Source organism: Octodon degus, unplaced genomic scaffold, assembly GCF_000260255.1.
Source record: "Octodon degus isolate 3935 unplaced genomic scaffold, OctDeg1.0 scaffold00089, whole genome shotgun sequence".
NCBI lineage: Eukaryota > Metazoa > Chordata > Mammalia > Rodentia > Octodontidae > Octodon > Octodon degus.
In genome coordinates, this window is record NW_004524665.1 from 6,723,341 (window position 1) to 6,741,012 (window position 17,672).

A 17,672-nucleotide genomic window follows, 5' to 3' on the forward strand; every position below is an offset into this window, starting at 1 on the left:
TAACAGCATGGCTTTACTTCTTATACTTCGTTTTTATACTTTTCTGCTGGATAGTTAAGACCAAGGTAAAGCAGGACCCATGCAACAAGAGTTGTAGCTTTTGGGTCTGATAAGGTCAATGAAATCCCCTCAGGATTTATCCCGAGATCCTCTACCTCAGATTGTAGAACCTTTGTCAATGTCAGCCATGTGGATGAGTCACAGCCATTGCTTGGCCAATGTGCTGTGAAAGCCTGACAGAATGTTTTCTCTCCATGTGACTCTCCTTAGGCACACTCTACATCATCGATCACTTTCCTCTTTGGCCCCATAATCTTCTTGATCAGAAAATTTGGGACACTACTGAGTTACATGACATTACAGTACAAGTTCTCATATGTCCTGAGTCTTAATTGACCTTGGAAGGCTAGGGCCAAAATGTTGGCTTTCCTTGTAGCCCTCCTTTTTCTCTAATTTTGGTCTGCAAACTTAGGTTGTTAACCATCCAGAAGACAAGCTTATTGTTATTGCCATACAACCTAGGCTGTTAAGCTTAACCTCACTATCAGTCTGAATATCAAACATCTTAGGCATAACATGGAACAGGTATTTTTCATCAAGTATTGATATACACGTCATAGTTCTTAAAACATACATTTTATTCCAACTGTGTAGTACTGTATACGACGTGGCCAGAGCCAGACAGAAATCAGCAAGGGAACAAATAAGCATTTCCCCGACCTGGGCTGCAGAGGCCGCTGCTGATTTTGGTGTCTGTGCATCTGATCCTGTCCATGCACGTGTGTGCTGTGAAATGCGTTGCTCTGATCATATTTCATGCTTAGAGCTATTCTTTTCAATTTGTTAAGCATTCAGAGATAGGTTTTCAGAGGGGAATTTATAGGTCTTAATGAATATGTTGAGAAGAAGAAAGGCTAAAATTCAATGAAGTATCTATTCTCAGGAAATTAGTAAAAGAAGACAAGATTAAATCACAAAACATGTAGAAGAAATGAGGAAGAACAGAAATTAAAATAAAAATTATAACAGAGACAGCCATCAACTCAAAAGTTATTTCCTTGAATGTTGGTTTTAAAAAGGTAAAAGCTCCTGCCTGGAAAGCACAAGGACCCAGGTTTGATCCCTGGTACCACATGCTGGCAGGCCAGGAACCCTGGGTCTGGTGCTGCACACCTGTAATCCCAGTGCTGGAGAGACTGAGACAGGAGGATCATTGTGAGTCTGAGCTGTGTAGCAAGGAGTTCTGCAAAAAATAAAATAAAAAATAAAATAAAATAAAATAAAATAAAGCCCTGATGAAATCAATCACCAAAAAAGGGAAGAGGCACTAGTACGTAACATCAGAACTTAAAACTAGGACAGCATTTCAGGTCTTACAGACATTAAAGATAGGAAGAGCATGCAGTTAAAATCTTCATGCTAAAAGATTTGAAGATCTACATTAGTGAAATTCTTAAAAAAAAAAAAAAACTTAAAACTGACACTGAAAGAAATAGAAAATTTGAAGTCTTGTAATACATTAAGAAATTCAATTAAAGGTTGGAATTCTACCCACAGAACTCCAGATACTTTCGCCTGTGTTTACTACCAAGCATTTAAAGAAATGCAATTCTGTTTTTTCCAAATCATTGCAAAGAATAGAAAAAGAAAGGATAATTTGCTACGGATATTATGAGATTAAAAATCTAATCAGAATACCACAAGAGAAAAAAGCTATGTAAGTTTCATTAAGAATATACGCAATGTAAGTGCCTACTTGGCAAGTGCAGGGACCAGGGTTTGATCCCCAGTCCCACATGCTGTGCTGGCCCTGCCCTTGGGGCACTCTGAGCCCATGACCGAGTCTGGGAGTGGTGGTGCACGTCTGTAATCCCAGCGCTAGGAAGGCTGAAAACAGGAGTATCACTTTAAGTCTGAGCTGTGTAGTGAGACCCTGTATCTAATACATAAAAATGGGGGAAAAAAAGAGTACATACATGCAATGTTATAGGCAAAATATTAGCAAATAAAATAAATTATGCATAAAAAGATGATAGATTACAAATATAACCATGTACTTAAAATGAGAGATGAGCTTAACTTTTAATGATAAATTATTGCATAATTTTCAGAATGGCTAAAATAAAAATAGTAACAGTAACAATGCCATAAATATTAAAGATGCGAGGAAACTGCATCACCCATACAATTATGGTTTTAAATGTAGGATGGTATTGGCGTTCTGGAGCACAAGTTGACAGTCTTTATAGTTTTTTGTAAAGTTAAATAAATATAGACACAATAATGTTACTTGTCCCAATTTTTTATAGGAAAATGTATGTTTATTGTGCAATACAAGTACTAGACCATGGATCCATGGATAGCCAGAAAGTAGCCCCATGGAGTTATGTTGAGTGACAAAAGCCAGTCCCCAAAGGCACCTCCTCTGTGTTATCACATTTCTACCACCTCCTGGCTAAGCCAACCCTTTGCACATGGAGGACAGGTGACCACATTGACCTCCCCTATCAGGGGCTGGTAGACACACACACACTGTGATAAGGTGGCATACGGAAACACTCGTGCAGTGAGCACGCATAAAGCAGGAAGTGAGACTGAGGAGAGCATGTCATCAGTGGTGCGCACTTATCACGCACAAGGTGACTGTGGAGGGGGAGGGGAACGAGCGGAGTGCTTGGGGGTCTCTGCGGTGGTTCTTACAAGTACAGGAAAGTAGTTATCTCGGTGAAAGTTCAACTGAAAAATCAATTACATGAACCATAGGGACAATATGGATCATCTTAACAGGTACAGAAATATTCTTTAGTACAAATCCATAGCCAAGCAGGAGAAAAAATTCTGAGCATACTAAGTCTGATGAAGTATGATTTAATATGATAAAGCATGTCTCTTTATCAGAAAACCTACGTCACACTTTGTGTTAGTGACATGCTGAGTATTTTTCTTGGGGAAATCCTAAGTAAGGGTGCCTTTTGTTATTATTTATATTCAACAGCATAACTAAATCCAGTGCAATAATGCAAGAGAAAGAAATAAAAATTGTGATTGGAAGTAATAAATCTGCTATTATTTAAGCAAAATGTGATTAAAGACACAAAAAATCCAAGAAAATCTGCATATAAATAATTAAAATCAGTAGGTTGACATGTTGCTGGATATGAAACTAATATTAAAAGTGGAACTTGGGCCAGCAAGATAGCTCAGCAGTCTAAAGCACCTGCGTAAGCAAGCTTAGGCAGGCTCAGGGGACCACGGTTCAATCCCCAGCACTACAGGCTGCACCAGCCGCGCCCTCAGGGTGGGCTGAGCTGGCAAAAAAAAAAAGTAAAACATTTCTATATACCAGCCATAATTATAAAATGAAGTTTCAAAATATAATTTATAATACAAAATTATAAAATACCTGGAAGTAAATCCAAAGAAAGAAGTGCCAGATTCTTATATATGAAATTCTAAAACATTATTGAAAAAAAATGTAAAGACTCAAGTAAATGTTAGGAAATGACTTTTGTGGGCTGAAATCTGTTATGTAAAGATACCAATTCTTGTCAAATTTGTCTGTCGATACCATAGAACATACATTAAGACATTAGGATTGTAAAAAATGAAAATGGATGAGCTGATTCTCAATTCACTTTAGAAATGTGAAGGCTCAAATTCTAAGGCATTTTAAAGCAAAATAAGGTGGGCTGTGTTGCTCTGTAGGCATAAAGAGTTTTTATAGCACTACAGTGGCCTGGCCAGCCAACACTGGCAGAATGACGGGCAGCGGGACGCGGGGGAGCAGGACAGAGGGTCCATAAGCGAGTCCCTGCGTGTGTGGGCACTCATCTTTCTTTTTCTGTTTGGATACTTGCTTTAATGACACAGATGACACCGCAAAGCAGTGGGTTAGGCGGGCTCCTCACTGACTGGAGGCAGCTCTCTGTGCCAGCGTGCATTCGTGGTGAGACCATAAACACAAATCACTTCCAGATGAACAGGTGGATACAGCATAGCAGGACTTGTAAAAGCTACTAGCAGGAGCAGCCACAAGCTGCTGAAGCAGGCAAAGGGCTCTTACACAGGACACAAAGCTGGGTCTGCCAAGGAAGAGGCTGACTGCTCAGTGCCCTGCCACGAAGAACTCACATTCATCAAATGATGCCATTGAGGAGGTGAGAGGGAAGCTGAAGGATGGGAGACCGGACGTGCAACACGCCTGCCTGCAAACGGCTCCTGGCTGAACTGTGCAGAGAAACCTCGAAGGTAAAAGGCTGAGTCCAAGTGCAGTCCCAGGGGCCATGAAGGAAAAGGAAATTAAAGCTACTGTGCGATACCGCTGCTCTCCCTTCAGAGTGGGGACAATGAGTGTGGCTGTCCACTGCGTGGCGAGGACATGGGGTGGTGAGTCGGCATGTGTGGCTGGCGTAGGTGAGCCTGGGTCAGTGTGGCAGTCAGCCACGTGGTGCTGTCCACTGCCTGGCCTGATGTCCGGGTGAGTGGCGGTCCCCCCCATATGGCCCTCAGGACCACACAGGCACGTGTGCACAGGGACACACAGGTGCCAGTGCAGTGTCAGCCCTACTGGCCCCACAGTGGAAAGGCAGGTGTTCACCTGCAGTACCATGAAAACCTGAGTTGTGGTGCTTACCAAATTCCTGTTCTACAACAGAAGTGAAGCGCAGCTACCATGACTCACAAGTGAGCTGCCAAGAAAGGAAGCCAGACACGGGAGGTCTGTGCTCTTGCATTCCTTGAAGTTCCAGGTCAGGCCCACGTCTCCTGGTTTCTGTTCCTTACATTTGAGGCTAGAACTTGCTGGTGCTTTTCTTTCCTACCCTTCCATTTGCCGAAGAGGCTGGGTGCACAGCTCACCCATTTTCTCTTGCCTTGTGCCTGGTGTGGTGTGTGTTGTGCACTAGACAATGTGTAGACTGACGAGTCCTCTGTGGACAGGGCCCCTGAAGCCTCTCGTGATCCTCACGTGCTCTCTGCCCACTCACCTAAGGCTGGATTTTGATGTCCACGGTGACTGAGGAAGACAGTTGGGCCTGGGGGCCTGAATGAATCCCCCAGCCCCAACCCACCTGGAAGTTTCCGTCCTAAGCCCCGAGGGCTCCCTGGTAACAAGAGCTCAAGCAGCCTGGTCTTGGAAGAGGTTCGCCCCCTGTTTAATGAGCACCAGCTCTGGCTGGCAGTTCCAGGCTCTGGGGATACAACCGCCAGTGCAAGGCATGGCAGTCCTGCTCTTGGGGCTGCTCTTGCCTGATCCCCGATCTCTGACATCAAGTCAACCTTGGGCTCCATAACTCTGGGGCCTAGAATTAGCCAGGTCCCAGGGGCGCAAAGCTCTCACCTCCAGCTCCAATTGTCTTCCTCGATGTTGGTTCCGATGGAAACTCCTTCAGTGCCCTAGCTGTACCCGTGCCACCTTACATGACCAGCCCTGGGATTGCCCACTGTGGGCTAAGGCGTGACAGATCCTTATGTGGGGAGGCTTCTGTTTTCTGGACAATGGGGACTTAGAGCTGGAAGGAGTTTCATGGGCTTCACCCAGGGTTCTCGAGCAGAGGAAGGAGGTCTGGCTTTGGGGCCCCAGGCCTGGTCCCTGTCTGCTCCTCCCTGGGAGGCTTGCGATGAGCTGGGGGATGTAGCGTGGTTAGGAAAGCCCTTCGCCTCTGGGAGCCCTGTGGTAGGTGAGGGCACTTCCGGCCTGGCCACTCCCACTGTGCTTTCCTTGGAGCAGCAGCGGGCCCTTCCTTGGGTGTCTCAGGTGCAGCTGGGAGCCAGGGTGTCACCAGCCTCTCCTGCAGCAGGGGCCCCTCTGAACAGGAAGAGGGTGTTTCCATGGAGCCTATAGAGTAAACAGCTAACCTGTCTGGGCATCTTCTACATTTGTGGCTATGGCTGTGGCCCAAGGCTCAGGGTCGCGGGGGGGGGGGGAGAGCCCACAGTTGCCTGACCCCAGCCTGCTGAGGAAGTTATGGGGTTCTGTGTGTTTGTCTGGGGTTTGTGCACATGTGAGCGTCCATGTTCCCCGTGTCATGCATGTGTAAGCGCAGGCATGTTTGTGGAGATGTCTGTAGTGAGTGCTATGTGCACGTGTGTGTCTGTGTATATTGTATGTACACATGAAGATGTGTGGGTAAGGATTTATTTTGACACATGTCACACAACATTTGCTTGTGTGCACAGGTAGTATGTGTTCTGTCTGTTACACATGATGCATACGGCATACCTGCATGTGTGTGGCTGGACTGGCTCAGGGTCCCCCAGCCCAGAGTGCTTCCTGGGGCTCCGTGACCCTCTTTATAGAGCACTGGTGGGGGGCAGGGAGGGAGGACAGGCTGAGGCCTATGGGGACAGAATCAAGGGGGCCAGGAGGTGGTGTGCAGGTGTACTGTACCCCTAAGTGAGCCTACAGGAAGAAAGGGCTTGAGGTGGGGCCGTATGAAGCAGGGCCCACAGCTCCTGCAGAGCTCCCAGGACCTTGGGCTGCTCCCAGCACGTTCATGCTGGGCCTGAGGAGGCAGGGAGCTGTGGGCTGCCTTCTGCTTCCTCCAACTGTTGCTGTGCTTTCACTTCTGGCTGCAGAGGGCTCCCAGGAGCACCTAGGCTGCTGGGCCTGCCTTGGACACTGTCCTAAGTGTACTGCTCATCCAAGCTGGAGTCAGACCTCCCTGTGGGCCAGGGCCACATGCCTGCCTGCCCAAGCTGCTTCACTAGAGTGTGTTTGCCTAGCACATACAAGGCCCTAGGTTTTGTCCCCAGCATTGCAAAACACCCAAAATATCAAAAGCTGCCCCCTGCCCCCAATGCTACAGGTACAGAGCCACCAAGGCTGGAGCTGGGCTGGGAGGATGAGTGTCCTGTCTTGCACCACTAGGACTGACAGCTGACTGCGGCTGCGATGCACAGTCTAGTGACCAGCAGCATGAGTGAGGCGCTGGGCTTGCTGTGTGGAAGAACTGGGCTGCCCCGAGCAATGTGACACTCTATGGGTAGCAAAACCATGTGTAGCAGCCAGGCCATGCCCTCCCCAGGCCCGTTGGCTCCCACATCCTCCCCAAAGCCCAGCATGAAAAGGATCCTTATTGGACACATGGAAGGCACGAAACTCGTCCTGGCCGCATCCCGTGTGGCAGGGACCCTGTCTTGCGCAATGCTAGAGGCACTGTTCACTGCCATTTGGAAGAGCTAGCAAGTCACTCAGGCCCAGCACATCATCACAGTCCCCATCAGAAAGGGTTTGTGTGGGTATAAAGCCAGGCAGTGGTGAGCCTGGCCCAGGGACCACGCCCAGGAGCACACTGCTGTGGCCTCGCATGTGCCTCTCCTGATCATTTGTGGACATCTCCCTGGCCACCAGGCTGCAGCCAAGCTCAGCCCCAGCGCTGCACCTGGCTCACAGAAGATGCTCGGGAATGGACAAGAGAAGCAGAGGACAGTCAGCGAGGCTGCAGCCAGGAACTCTAAGGGAAACCAGCCATTGAGGAGACTGCGCAGGGACCCCGTGACTCTGAGGACAGAGGCTGTGGATGCCTGTACCGCAGATGCGTACGAGGCTACAGACCTCACAACCCGGGCTGCTGCCAGTGCGGCTCCATGTCCTCAACCTTTCACGGCTTTCTCTGTTTTCATTAGCACCACTCCAGCCTCTTTTAAAATCTTAAGATTTTTAGGGATATTGGAAGCCACTTATCTCAACGATTTAGCCCTCATCATGTGTAGCTAAAAGTAGTGACTTTTAAGAGGCAGCCTTGTGACTCCCCTGCCCCCAAAAGCACCTACCGTGGTAACACAGTAGAGGTGTGCTGAGAAGAATCTCAAAAGTAAAGACCAGAGACTAGGACGTTTTGAGCCTGGCGTTTCCCAGCAGAGGTGTTTGGGAAGACCGGAGGTGCTGGACATTTCCCAGGAGCACTGCAGCACCGGGCAGTTGGTCTGGGATCCAGGACAGGCTTGTTCCCAAGTGCAAGGAGATGTGGAGCCACCCAAGAGTGGTGACTCCACTTTAATCAGATTCTATTCCATAGAATGCTCCCTTAATGAGGGTTAATGACATTAATTACTGTCCCCTTCACTTAAGAACATGCTCAAGAGCAGCTAATTGCCATGTAATGGCCCAGGAATAGCTAAGGCCCCAGCAGAGCTCCAGAGAACAGGGCATCCCCTTCTTCCCATCAGTCACTCCACCCTCACACCCCGCGGTCACCCTGCGTCAATTCCTCATAAGGTTGACGCATCTCCCAGCTCCACGGTTAGAAACGGGGTGTAGCACCCCACTGTGTTCCTTCATTACTCACTTCCTAGTACAGCAGAACAGCTGTTTACAGAGGTTCATATATGGTAGTAGGTGTTACAAGTCCTCTCATGAGGACGTATCTATGGGGGGATGTGTGTGTGGTTCTGTGCAAATACTGCACGGCTTACTTAAGGATGTGGGCATCTCTGACTCTGCAGGCAGAGCTGGGCTCTTGGGCCAGGGCCGCAGGTTGGCCATGGAGCAGCTGCGCTTCCTGGTGTGTGCAGAACCTGCCTAAGATGCCTGGGCCAGTAACGTTTTCTGTGTTGTCACTGGCACCAGCCTTTTCCTTAAAGGCAGGAGGCGGATGTGCCGAGGTTGGGTCTACAGGATGCTGTGTCTCCTTGGGTGTTTCAAACAACGCTGCTTGGGGCACCACGCTGCAGAGGTGCCCCAAGCTGTCGCATGGGTGTGTGTAGCAGGCCAATGCAGCAGTCCCATCTCTGTTTCCTCCTTCTTCCACCCTGTGTGTCCTCACCACAGCTTAGAGGCGGGTTACTTGCTATCTTCTGGGTTCTACCAAATAACTTTCATGTTCTTACAAAATGCAAATTCTTTTGTGTCCTCATTTAGTCTTTAATATTTTTATCCTCCACCAGTTTTAATTTTTCACTTCGGCTTTCTCACCTCTGCACTTCTGCTTTTCTGGTGTGCTTTCACTGGGTCACTGGCTGACCCGCATCTGTGCGGTCTGCAGAGCCCTAGACCAGGCGAAGACCTCGGGCCCATGTGCTGAAAGCTCCTGCTGTGACACTTGTCTTCAAATCAGGAGACTGCAACAGAGCATCGTTAGGATCTTATTCAGTTTCAGCAGCCAAACGACGGAGACCATTCAAGGATAACAGCTTTATTCCAGTATATAAAATACAATACTAGAGCAGAGAAGTAATTTACTAAAATACGTGCAAGATGATGTACAGCATGCATGGATTAGCAAACAACTCACCACACACTCCCAGCTTACTAGTTGTTAAATGAGAATATTCTTTGTCAGATTTTTAAATTTGACCCTAGTACTGATAAAGGTGTGGAGGAGTGATTTCAGTGATAGGCACAGTGCAGGTGAACTAAGGAACAATGACATGTGGTAGAAGCAATTGTTGTAGGTGCCTGGCTTGGTGTCTGCCCACTGAAGAAGACCTGAGCTGCAGCTGTTGGGGGTCAGTGGCTGGTGGTCAGTGGTCAGTGGTTCTTGGTCAGTGGTTGGTGGTCAGTTGGAGTTTCTGCAGTGGGCAAAAGTAACTCTCTTTGTTGGAGGCTCAGGACATCAATAACCTAAAGAGGCTGAGTGATGGCTCCTCAGAAAGGCATTATTTTTTCTTTTTCTCCTTTTTGCCTTTCTTTTTCCCTTTCCCTTTCTCTTTTTCTTTCTCTTTCTCTTTGCCACCGCCTGTCAATGACAAGGCTCTCCTTTTACCCAGAGGAGTCTTGTCATACCAGTCCTGAAATAAAACAGATGTTTAGGCAAAAATTAGAACGACATGGATTCTCTGGAGTATGCTTCAATGTGAGGACAAGCGTGCTGGCGGGGAAGGGGCCAGTGACCACTATGCTTTGGCCATTCTCTGACCCAGTTTAATACAGTCTCTTCACACTGGGTTCCAAGCCTGTGCTTCTACATGACTTGAAGTTCTACCCCACAAGTCAGCAATTTCTGGGAACCACAGACTGAGTTTAACTAACAACTCTGGCCACAGGGTGCTGGTTCCCTAGTGTGCTATTGCATCCCAGGAACGTGGACTCTCTGGGCAATGCCCCAGTTCACACATGGCCACCAGAAGTGTGACTGGCAGAACAATGGAGTCAAAGAACCAAAAATTCACTTTGTGATTGACACTGGCCCCACCATGGCATTTTACCTGAACTCTGAGAAACATTGTGATTTACACACCTTCCAGTAATAACATTCCATTAATTGACCACATCCCACATTATTTACCAATCTCATCTGTGGACATATTGGCTGTTTTTCAGTTTTTGTTATTGGGAACGAGGCTTCGGTTCACAGTGTTCACACATCTCCTTGTATACATGTGAGAGGACTTCTCTGCAGCACATGTGTGTGAATTAGATTCCTTGCTCACATGTTCTGAGCACATGCAACTTAACTTGACATGGCCATACTGTTCTCTGATGTGTGGTGAGCTATTTTAGTCATTTGTCTTGAAATGTCTGCTTTGTCCTTTCTGCTAGAGTTAGTTTAGCTGGATATAAACATTAGTTTAGCGTGGGTATAAACATTAGTTTAGCTGGGTATAAACATTAGGCAGACAATTATTTCCTTTCAGCCCTTCAAAGATATAATCTCTGCTGTACTCACCTTCTGACAGCTACTGTTGTCAAAGAGACACCTGATCAGAGGATTGTTGAATCTTTCAAGTTATCTAGTAGCTGTTAACATTGTTTGCAATCTGATTCTTGGAGCAGATATGGACTCGTTTCTGTTTGCCTGGGTGGCTGCTTGCAGTTTATTTTTTAATTTGGGAACTCATGTCTCTTAATGTAGGAAGATTCTCAGCATATTATTTGTTCAAAAAGTTGTTCTGATATTTCTTGAATTACTTTCTTCTACAATTCCTATTAGTTGGATGTTAATGTCTTTAAATCTACTCTTGAAGGGTTGGAGAGTTAGCTCAGTGACATAAGTGCCTGCCTAAATCTACTCTTCATGGATCTTAAATTTGTTTTTTTAAAAATAGATTTTATCTTTCTGTTTATCTGTGCTACCTTCTGAGAGGATTTCTAGGGTAACCTTGGTGCTCACCAGTTTGCTTTTTGAGCCAGTGTAGCCTAGAGTCCCTAACTCTTATTTTTAAATCATTTTATGAAACCACTATATTTTTACTTGTATGTTTCTTTTCATGATTTTTCCATAATTATCTCTTATTCAATTTTTCCCCATCTTTGCTTCAAAACTTTTTGTATATATATTCTAGTGGAATTCACATTTTCATAAACATCTTAGTTATTTTCACTTAAGCATTTTCATCAGGTAAACTTCCTGCAATGTTTTGTGATTTTGATTTTCAGATTCACCTTGAGGGGGAAGTTTTATTTTGGTCTCTGTGTCCGCACCTGACAGATCCTCAGTCACTGTTGGAAGGTCTTCTAAACCTAAACACCACATGAAGTCTGACATCCATGGCTTGGGGCAAATGTGCCTTGGTGACTTGGGGGAGCAGATGTCCAAGCAGGAACGTAGGAGGGGCTGTCACTATCTTCCATGGCTACTGCCGAGTTTCTTCTCAGCTTTCCTTCTTTGTCTTTCTCCAGGCTGCATTCCAGGCCTTGTTCTGGTTCCCCTTTGCAGTTCCTTTGTTTTCTCTTTAGCTCAGTATAGTCCATAACAACCTACTCACTGAGTTTCTAATTTTAATCACTACATATCTTTTCATCATTAGAAGTTTCTTTGGTTCTTTTTCAAGTTTTTCTGTTTTAACTCCCATAATGCTTCTGGTTTTTTCTCATTTATTTATATGGTACAGGGTCTCACTACACAGCTCAGACTCAGAGCGATCCTCTGGCCTCAGCCTCCCCAGCACTGGGATTACAGGTGTGCACTACTACGCCTGGTCTTGGTGGTCAGCTCAGTGTGCCCAGGGGTGGGGCCGGCGCAGCAAGCAGTACCAGAGATTGAACCCAGGTCCTTGTGCTTCCCATACAGGTGCTTAGACCACCGAGCTATCTCCACAGCCCTGCTTCTGGTTTTTAATAACTTAGAGTGAATATGTAGTCCCTTCCAGAATGCTCTATTATCTCAGGTCCTTGGTAGTGCTCATTCTACTAACTGTAACTGTGGATTCTCCTCGTGGTAGACTGCTTCCTTGTGAGTCACATTTTTTATTATTATGACTTTGCCTCTAGAAATGCTAGCATTTCCCATAGGATTTGAAAATTTCTTGATTTCCATAAGTTGCCGTCAGTTACTCTTGCTTCTGATGTGATGTCAGGAGTTTTAGTTATACAAAACCATTTTGTGGAATGTTTTAAAATTCCAAAACCTAAGGCAGATTCTGGTACCTGGGAGATGGTGTGGACCTGGGACCTTGAGGTGCAAGGTACAGGCATGGATCATAACTCACAAACTCCCTCTTCCCTTTGCTATTGAAGATGAAATTTATGGGCTGTAGGGACAGGGATGTACATGTCTTTGGGAGACTACTCCCTTGCCTGACAACCCCTCTATGTAGCTCAGCTCTCACTTGCAAACAAGGAGCTGTGTGGTCTAAGTGGGCTAATACAGTGCCTGGAACACAACAAGCTGCCAATAAGTACTAGATGACATCTGTGATCAGGTCAACATTATTATTATCACTAAGCATTTTTTTTTCCATCAGCTTCATGGAGCAGGGTAGAGAGTGTTTGGAAAATCTGCACAGTCTTAGTCTGATACAACTTCAGAAGCACAATTAGTAAAGTTTGCCAGGGCAGATGTGGGGCCCCAACTATAAGCAACTACAGCCATGGCGCCATATGTGCCACAATATGACAATATTGGCCACCTCGCCATCTGCCTGATCAATGTGTTCCTCAACAAGTGTATTGAAAGTCTGCTTAGGACCAGGCAGAGGCCAGTGCTGGTGCCACGACGGAAGCAGACATGGATGGGGTGAAGAGCGTAATTGAGAGTAATCGAGGGGAAATGATTTGGCGTCCTTAAAAATAAGGCAAGTTATTGAATATGGAAGCACTTGCCTTCACATCTCAGCTGAGAAGATGTAATTTTTCTCTTTCATGAATGGTAGAGTCATCTTCAAACACCACCACAGACAGAAAATGCTTAGCGATCGATTGCTTATGAAAGTCACAAACCCAGCTTCAGGTTTTAATGTCTTTAGCCCAACTTCTCAGGGTAAGGAGGAAAATCAGATTGAAAAAAAACTCAGAGAATTTCAGAATACAATAAAAAATTTGAAGAGGTTGAATATTAGTGATTAATATAGGAACAAAATTTAAACAGTTAAAATAACAGAACATTAATTCAAGTGCTTGACAGACACCTGGCTAGGACTGATTTTTTTTTTTCCAGTTTGCCCAGAGCTAGGGGAGCTAGGGTTGAACAGGGTCCATTTTTCTGTCTTTGCAAACAGAGCTTTATTGGGAGCCAGGTGTGCCCACTTGCTCGCATGGTGCATAAGTGCACCTTAGTGCCAGGCTACAGAGTGAGCTGCTGGCACAGGTGCTGCGGCCTCTTGCCGTGTTGGAGGGAAGCTTTGCAGACAGCGTCCATCCGCTCCTGCTGCACTGGTGCTGCTGAGGCCAGCAACTTGACTAGGCCCCATTTTCCGGGGGAGTATTGGGGGAAGTCAGGAAAGAAAGAAATAGGATTTTTAAACTTGGTCAAAAAGTGATATGGGTGCGATCAAAACACACAGTGAGTATTTCAGATTTAGAAATCATTACAGTAAGAGTCATGTCATAAATCCCCCTCAGAAAGCTACTCCTTGCTTCCAGGACACTTATTCCAGGGTTCTGGCCACTTTCTGGAGTGTTTCTTTTTTCATGCGTGTCTGCAATACGTGATTAGACATATGGGTCTGTCGCTGCGTGCCTTCTGACGGGATGGCGGGCTCAGAGAAGCATGTTGCGTGCCTTGTCCATCTTCCTCACCAGATCTGAGTTTTTGGAACTTCCAGCACTTCTTCAAAGTCAAAATGACCACGGAAGGCCAATGCTTTGAACTGATTCCGAACACCGAGACAGCCATGACAGCACAACCAAAGGGGACTTTCAGAAATGGCTCTGAAAGTGGCAGGATGAAGGGAATTGATGTTAAAAGTAAGAGTGAATATATTATTTTTCTATATTTTCTTTTTTTTTGGTACCAGGAATTGAACTCAAGATCTTGCACTTGTCAGGCAGGCACTTGGGCCACTAAACTAGCTCCCTGGTTGAGAACGAATATTCTGAGAGGGGTTTGTGGCTCCGTGTCTTTTACTGCAATAAAAATTTAAACTTTTGCTGTAGTTCTCACACCTTATACACCTTAGTGGGAAACTGTCCCAATCTTAACCAGCTCCCCAGAAGTGAGAGGCTTCAGTGACAGATTCAATCCTCCTGCAGAGAGTGTGACAGTGCTGCAGCGACCTGCGATGGGATGGGTGTTATTTTTTCCTTTTCTTTCCCAGTTGGGGAAGAAAACTACCTTAGGTACAGAAAGCAACACTATGTTTATTCTGACTTAAAGGAGAGGACAAATAGAGTTTAAGCAGTGCCTGCTGTGGGCGTCAGGGGCTGTGCTGTGCCCTTCCCATGCCCGGGGCAGGCTCCATGAGGGGACAAAGCATGGAACTCTCAGCAACACCACATCCTCCACTGAAGGGGGCAGCTAGAAGAGTGGTCTCAACATTTCCTCTGAGATTAATAAATCCTGTGAGCATGTCAAGCGGTGCTCAAACACTGGAAAACTAAATTTTGCTGAATTCTCTACAAGAGACATATAGTAGTTCCTACTGCATGTTCACACAGAACTGAGAAATGAAACATACTATGTAAAATATGTGAGAAAACACATGAGCTTGAAATATACTCTGTAAGGGATAGTTTTCCCTATGCAAATTACCAGAGGGAGGGAGGGAGAAGTTATGGCTCTGAAATTGCTACTCAGCTCTGCTATTTGGTTGCTAATTTGTAGGGACACAGGTTTTCCTAAAATTTGAAAAACATGCTGTACTGCTACAGCTCAAAAGATTTCCCTTTGCACGATGGGGATGGAGCCCAGGGCCGCTTGCATGCTACGCAGGTCCTGTATCACCAAGCCACACCCCCAGCCCTCAAAAAATTTTGGGGGACTGGCTAGATAGCTCCGTGGTCTGAAGTGCCTGCTTAGGAAGGCTTAGGCAACCATAGAGACCGTGGTTCTGTCCCTGGCACTACATGCCCTGCCAGCCCCGCCCCCTAGAGCAGGTGAAGCTGGCCACAAAAAAAAAAAAAAAAAAGATGTTTGGGATCCAAAGATGTCAAGTTCCTCAAATTTACTACATGTGGCTGTGCTTAAACCTGCTACGCCTTGGGAATACGCTGTGGGTGTGTGCCACAGGTCTGTTGCCGACCTAGCTGTCAGGGTGAATGGTTTACCTTGAAGCAGTCTTCCTCCTCTTTGTACACTGGGCTCATGCTGGTGATGGCTGTGATGAACTCCCCGGCGGTGAGTGGCTTGCGAAATTGCTGCCGGATGCGCCGCTCCGTGAGCACGTCCTTGACCACTTCCACTATGTGTCCCTGGGTGAAGCCATCGGTGACCTTGGCCAGGCAGCTGATGTTCAAGGCTTTTGTGAGGGTCCCTCCTTTGCGCTGGATGATCTGTTTCCACAGAACTGGTGCATCCAAGATGGTAGAAAAGACACAGAGGCCAAGAGTTATCACAGAGCCAGCCATGTCAGCCTGGTGCCTGGCCCCGCACCACATGGCCTCAGGAAGGGAAGGCAGATGGCGTCTGCTGCCAGCTTCTTTGTAGTTCAGATAAGCACAAAGCTGAGTAACTAACGCTTTCCTCTGAGGAATTTCCTACTGTGTGCTATGTGGCATGGCGACCCTAGGTCTACAGAGCCACACGCCCTTGTGGTGGGACAAGAAAAATGAACCCAGTGGAGTTATAATACTTAGAAAATTTCAAAGCTGGAAATTCATATATAGTGTATATGGATGGCATCTCTGCTCATGAGAATATTTTATTATCCAAAACATTTAGATAATCCCCAGCACCACATGCCATGCTAGCCCTGCCCCAGGGGGTGCCAAGCTGGCCACAGAGACTGGGTGTGGTGACACACGCCTGTAATCCCAGTGCTGGGAGGCTGAAAACAGGAGGATCACTATGAGTCTGAGCTGTATAGTGAGACCCTGCACCAAATACATAAAAAAATTAAAAATTTAGGTAAGGATTGTAACTACTTTTAGTTATAATGTTCATTTCTTATAATATTTTTTCTTAAATTATTATTATCATTATTTTTATTTATTTATTTTCTTTTTGTAGAACCAGGGATTGAACTCAGGCCCTTGTGCTTGCCAGGAAAGTGCTTGTTCTACTGAGCCATCTCCCTGGCCCTTAAATTATTTTTATAACTAGAATTAGAATGCTGACTCCAATTTTCATTAACTACTGCCAGCCTCTGTATATTACCATATATTGCATTTCTTCAAACAATTGGACTCTTATCTTCCTCTCCAACAACTGTTACTGAGTCTACGATACATGAGAAATTTCAATCTGAACACAGGAATGTTGAGAAAATACAAAACTACTTCCTGATGCTAACTTTAGGCATGGCGTATCTCTATGAACTCCCATATAAGCCCTGAAATGAGATTATACTTGGAGGACCGTGTCAAGTCTGTTTAGGCTTTGGGAATCCACGGACTCACTGCGTCCAGGCAAGGGCGGGCGAGGGGCCTTCCCAGCATGGCTGCCCCAGCACCAGGGGGCCGTCACTGCAGTTCTGGGGTCTGGTCAGACATTTATAAAGCTTTGCACTTTCTTTCAGGAATATTGATGCTGTTTTAAAACATGATCATTACTACGTGATCTGAGAACTGTCAGGTCTGGTCCAGCCTCTGTTCTCGGTCTCTTCTGCACCACTCAAGTCCATTGACCCAAAGATGGTTAGTAGGATGTAAGGGTCCACTTACTGCCACGCAGAAACTAAACAGCTTGCAATGCACCGACAAACTGTGGCACAGAAGGTGGCTTTGGGGCCAGGACTTTTCTGGCAATTCTCGTCCACTATTCTCTTGGTCAGCTGAGTGGCCCTGGGGTGAGCGAGTTGTGGGAAATGGCGAGTGTTATCATGGGGTTGGGCTGTCCCCCAGGTTTGGAACCAAGGGCTTGGAAATTTTCAGTGAGACTGACGAAGGGTTCAGGGGCCCTACATTGGGCCAAACCACCATTTCAGCTCCTGGAGCCACTCTGCCACTTCCTTGGTGAGTTTCTTTGAGCCTGAGCCCTAGCTTTGGCTGGAGAGCGGGAGTAGAAAGCTTTGCTTCTCTGTGCAGTTTTGAGAAGCCATATGACAGTGCACATAGTGCGCTTCCAGGAGCCCCATCTTAGTGGGGTGGCATTATTTTCTGTACCTATCTTATCATTATTATAATTGTTAGTCACTGCATCTTGTGCCAAAATGTCCTGACTCTGATAAAAATATCAGTTATAAAAGATGAAACCAAATAAACTGCAGAATATTTCAGAGCATGTTTGTGTGAAGGCACGTTACAGCAGGTGGAAGCAATCCTTGTTCACGTGGTAGCTGCTATGGAGTTAGAAATCAGGACATATAGGGGCCAGGGAGATAGCTCAGTAGAATAAGTGCTTGCCTGGCAAGCTCAAGGACCTGCGTTCAATCCCCAGTTCTGCGAAAAAAAAAAGAAAGAAAGAAAAATTCATTTA

General features: G+C 46.1%; 1 protein-coding gene across 3 annotated transcripts in view; it reads right to left on the reverse strand.

Moving 5' to 3' along the window:
- Window positions 1-9,221: 9,221 nt before the first annotated feature.
- Iqca1 (IQ motif containing with AAA domain 1) overlaps window positions 9,222-17,672 on the reverse strand; it is a 135,330-nt gene continuing 126,879 nt past the window's right edge. For all 3 annotated transcript variants that reach the window (XM_023722227.1, XM_023722226.1, XM_004637340.2), the window contains 2 exons: window positions 15,365-15,603; window positions 9,222-9,729 (listed from right to left, as the gene is read on the reverse strand). In XM_023722227.1, the coding sequence (XP_023577995.1) occupies window positions 9,598-9,729; window positions 15,365-15,603 (371 nt within the window). In that variant the 3' untranslated portion in view covers window positions 9,222-9,597. The remainder of the gene's footprint in view (window positions 9,730-15,364; window positions 15,604-17,672) is intronic.